The sequence below is a fragment of the Emiliania huxleyi genome (genome assembly GCF_000372725.1).
Source record: "Emiliania huxleyi CCMP1516 chromosome Unknown EMIHUscaffold_175, whole genome shotgun sequence".
NCBI lineage: Eukaryota > Haptophyta > Isochrysidales > Noelaerhabdaceae > Emiliania > Emiliania huxleyi.
Genome location: NW_005200835.1, coordinates 263,202 through 267,698, shown reverse-complemented (window position 1 = coordinate 267,698; position 4,497 = coordinate 263,202). Strand labels below are relative to the sequence as shown.

At 65.4% G+C, this 4,497-nt stretch overlaps 2 protein-coding genes across 2 annotated transcripts; both read right to left on the bottom strand.

Moving 5' to 3' along the window:
- Positions 1–1,888: 1,888 nt before the first annotated feature.
- On the bottom strand, positions 1,889–3,070 carry EMIHUDRAFT_72297 (hypothetical protein; the record flags this gene model as incomplete). The annotated part of the gene is made up of 1 exon (XM_005783969.1): positions 1,889–3,070. One exon carries the CDS (start codon positions 3,068–3,070, stop codon positions 1,889–1,891), a length of 1,182 nt encoding a protein of 393 aa, XP_005784026.1.
- A 162-nt stretch (positions 3,071–3,232) lies between these two features.
- Positions 3,233–4,198, bottom strand: EMIHUDRAFT_72271 (hypothetical protein; the record flags this gene model as incomplete). The annotated part of the gene is made up of 1 exon (XM_005783968.1): positions 3,233–4,198. A coding segment is annotated over one exon (966 nt), but the record flags the coding sequence as incomplete, so codon positions are not given.
- Between the last annotated feature and the right edge of the window lie 299 nt (positions 4,199–4,497).

The window sequence follows — 4,497 nt, the reverse complement described above, 5'->3', positions numbered from 1 at the left end:
CGACATTGAGGTGTACCCCGACGATCCCGATGACCCCAACGATAACAAGCACGTTCAAAGGGGAGGGTGTAGGCACGGATGCACGTTCATGGGTGCGTCCCCGCCGCCGATTTGGGTGGGCCCTTTTCAGGGGCGCTGTCGACCGTCAGTGCGCTTCACAGACTCACCAACATCTACTTTTGGCACATTGCATTACGACGGCTCATTTTGCACGTCGCCAGACTGCATGTACCACAGTACAAGAACCACCCTTGCCGACGCGAACTGATTTGCGAGGCCAACTACAACGTCGGCTGCCGCTATGTCAGCTGGAAAGCGGGCGCCAGTACTGGCGATGGACTGGCATGGGCATTCATATCCGTGGATTGCGCAACGCTCGACGATTGCAAATTCAATAGAATCGACTGTCCTGGAACTACCAGTGGTGATGAAGAAGCGCACTTGTATCGCACATACGAGTTGTACCGGCCTCCAACCAATCATTCCATGAACAGACAGGATGTCCTCGCGTAACGACCGCGGGAAATAAATATGATGCGGACTGGGAAGATGTGCATTACGACGATAGCGAACGACCCTGGGGAAACGTGCGCGCCCTTTACCTTTTCTCCAAAGTATCGAGAGACGCCGCGAAATTTTCTCCGCCCGCCGGACACTGGACGTTACATTTGTGCCCATGAGGGCAGGGTCCAAGGAGGAGCGCGCCATCCTCCAGCGCGCTCGGGGGTCGAACTCGAGTTGGCCCAGCAACGACCAGCAGGACACCTGTGTCTCGCCATCGCCACCCGACACCACCGAGCCCATCTATCCTGAAGCCGACGTGCATACCCTTGCTCTCCTCGGCTCGATTGATGCCCTCCTCAAGGCTCCCCCGCCGCCACCGCGCTGGGCACTTCTAAAGGCTCTCGCGGTTCTCGAGGAGGCCGCTGACAAGCGAAAGGCGCCCCAAAAGGGCGAGAGAGCCACATGATGTCGCAAGGCAGCCGCTGGACAGTGCGGGGCTGCCCTTCAGACCATTGGAGCAGTAACAGGCCGCTTTCATCTGGATTGATGGCACGACAAGCACTGGATCTGTCCCGGGTCCTTCTCTGAATGTGCAGTCGAGAGAGTCCCTGCCGGCCGACACCGAGTGGCTCTCCAGCTGGTCCAGGCCTTGTGGCCGGGTCTTTGCGTTTGCCTCCTCACCCGCTCCTCATGTCCCTTTGGCAGCGCCTGCAAGCTACCCGGCGATACACTCAAGTAGCCGTGGTAATCGGTGCCAATTGCTCTCGATGTCAACGAGCGCTTCACGCCGGGGTGCTCGAGACAGGCTGGCTCAAGGCACCAGTGTCCAAATCCGTGGAGATATGGAGCGGTGTGAGGCCGGTGAGCGTACTCCCCCCCCGCCCCCCCCTCCCGTTAACTTGAGTTTCAGTTATTTTGGAGACAGTCAAGCGACAAGACGTGCGATCGTGCGTTGCCGTGAGCGTGTCGTAGGTTGGCGGGTCGGGCCAAGTCGCAAGCCAGTGTGCTGGAGCCTGGACGGTGCTGGGACTGCTGTGCACACACACGCGAGAGACTCTTCAAAAGTCTCTGCGGGAGCCGCGGCGGGGAAGTCGAAGTGTGCAGCGTGCAAGTGTGTTAAGTCAAGTGCTAGTGGCCGGGCAAGTTCAGAAGAAGTGTGAACATGAATGTCCATGTGAGACACTAAATAAAAAGATAACACGAAACTCGACCGGAATGCGGAAATAACCGGTGACGAATAACTCCGTACGAATCGATCGGACCGATGCGGAACGATCGGCATGCCTGAGCCGGGCAGCGCACTGCCCCGTGCTCGCCCCGAGAGCCCGGCGATAGAGATATGAAACAAGAGCGCCACCACCCGCCTGTCGAGACGGCATCAGGATCAGCACGCCACCTCCACCATCCAGCCCCACTTGTCCTCCGCCTCGCCGTGCTGCACCGACTGCAGCCCCTCGCGCAGCTGGTTGAGCGTCTCGAAGCCGCCGAACTCGTACTTGCGCTCGACGTCGGTGATGGACCGGATCGGCGCGACGACGGTGGCGGTGCCGCACGCGCCAACCTCGCTGAAGGTCTTGAGCTCGCCCCACTCGAGCGGGCGCTGCTCGACGGGGATGCCCCGATCCTCGGCGATCGCCATGAGCATCTCGTTCGTGATGGAGGGCAGGATCGAGCTCGTGCGCGGCGTGACGTACTTTCCGTCTTTGTCAATGCCGAGCAGGTTGGAGACGGAAAACTCCTCGACGTACTTGTGCTCGCTCGAGTCGAGGTAGAGGGTGGTGCCGTAGCCCTCGCTCTTGGCGTGCTTGAGCGGCAGCAGGTCGGCCGCGTAGTTGCCCCCCGCCTTGACGTCGCCCGTCCCCTTTGGCGCCGCGCGGTCGAACTCGGTCATGATCTTGGCGTCGATCCCCTGGATCGGGCCCTTCCCAAAGTAGTTGCCCACCGGGATGACCGAGACGAGGAAGGAGAACTCGGAGCAGGGCTGCAGCCCGAGGACGGGCGACGAGCCGATCAGGAACGGCCGGATGTAGAGCGAGCCGCCCGAGCCGTACGGAGGCACGTACTCCGCGTTTGCGCGCACCGCCCAGTGCACCGCCTCAACAAAGAGCTTCGACGGCACCGGCGCCATGACGAGGCGGTTGGCGCCGCGCTGTAGCCGCGCCGCGTTCGCACCGAGGTTACACACGCGCACCTTGCCGTCCTTGCAGCGAAACGCCTTGCACCCCTCGAAGAGCGTCATGCCATAGTGCAGGACGCCCGCATGCACGTGCAGGTTGATGTATGGGTCCGTGATGAAGCGGCCGGCATCCCACGCCGAGGTCTTGGCCGACCAGGTGTAGCGCACGTGGCCGTTCGTCGGCGTGATCCCGAACCCGAGCTCATCCCAGTTTGTGATCCGCGCCGGCTGCACTCGCGCTGGCAGCGCCTCCTCGAGCTCGTGCACGCGGCTCTCGAGCCGCGAGACCTGCTGTAGCAGCCGCAGCTCGTTCGGCGGAATGGGCGGTGCCGACGACAGCGCTCTTCTGCCCGCGGCGACGGCTGTTCTACGAACGTGCCTACACAGCATCTCGGAACGAGCGGAAGGCAAGGGCAGCACGATGTGCTCGCTACTCGAGTAGCGGGATTTTTCTTTTGTTCAACAGAGTGAGCCGCCCCGAAAGGTTTAACATCGGCAAAACTGCGTGCTGTCACCCGTGAAGGGTTAAATAATGGACAGCAGACAGCCGGGTCACGGGCGTCGACGTTCCTGCAGGAAGACGTCGTAGCGTTTGGTGAGCTCCTCGTGCGCCCCGGCCGGCAGCACCTGCGCCGCGCAGATCACCTCCAGCGCGCTCTCAAAGTCCGCCGCCGCCACACAGAACTCGCCGACCTCCGCCGCCATAGCGTCGTCGAGCCCCCCACCCTCGCCACTCTCGTCCTCACCCTCGCCCTCGCCCTCGCCCTCGCCCTCGCCCTCGCCCTCGCCCTCGACGCACGCAGCGCGGTGCGTCGTGCCACCAAAACCGCGGCCGAGCATCGCCACCGCCGCCTCGCGGCAGAGGGCCGAGAGCGCGGCGCACGAGAAACGGCACGTGCGGCGCGCGAGGGCTGCGAGGTCGACGTCGGCGTCGAGCCGCAGCCGGGCGCAGTGGACGGCGAGGATGGCCCGCCGGTCCGCCTCGTCCGGGTGGCCCACCAGCAGCAACTCGTCGAGGCGGCCCGGCCGGAGCAGCGCCGCGTCGAGCGCCTCCGGCTGGCTCGTGCATCCGAGGAGGAAGACACCCGCACGGCCGCTCAGGCCGTCGAGCTCGTTGAGCAGCGCCGACAGCGCGCGCCGCGCCACCGCCGTACCGCCCTCGCCCTCGCCCTCGCCGCCCCCCGCGTCGCCGCCGCGCCGCGCGCCGAGCGTGTCGATCTCGTCGATCACGACAAGCGAAGGCGCGCACTCGCGCGCCTGCCGGAAGAGCTCTCGGATGGCAGCCTCGGTGTCGCCCACGTACTCCCCAAAGAGCGCCGGCCCCTTGGCGCTCAGCACGGTGCACCCCGATGCGGTGGCCGCCGCATGCGCGAGAAGCGTCTTGCCGTTGCCGGGCGGGCCGAGTAGGAGCGCGCCGCCCGGAGGAGCGATGCCGAGCCGTGCGTACGCGTCGGGCCGCTCGGCCGGCCACGTGATGAGTCGGTGCAGCCGCTCGCGCAGCGCCGAGTAACCGCCAACCTCGGCGCCGCCCACGTGCGGCGCGCCCGCGCTGAATCCCGCGCCTGCCGTGCCCGCCAACGAGGCGGACCAAGCTGCCCACGCGCGGGAGCAATCCTCCCAGCACGGAGGCAGGCGCTCCCACCCCGCAGCCGGGCGAGAGAGGGCCGCAGCAGCCGTCGCCTCGTTGCCGCCGCCTGCCTCGCCCCTCTCCTCGGCGGCGGCCGACGCCGCCCGCAGCCTTCGAGAGGTGGCAAAGATGCGGGCGAGGCCCACCAAACGGCCCAACTCGCGCGGGCCGCGCCCGGCGGTGCGGCAGC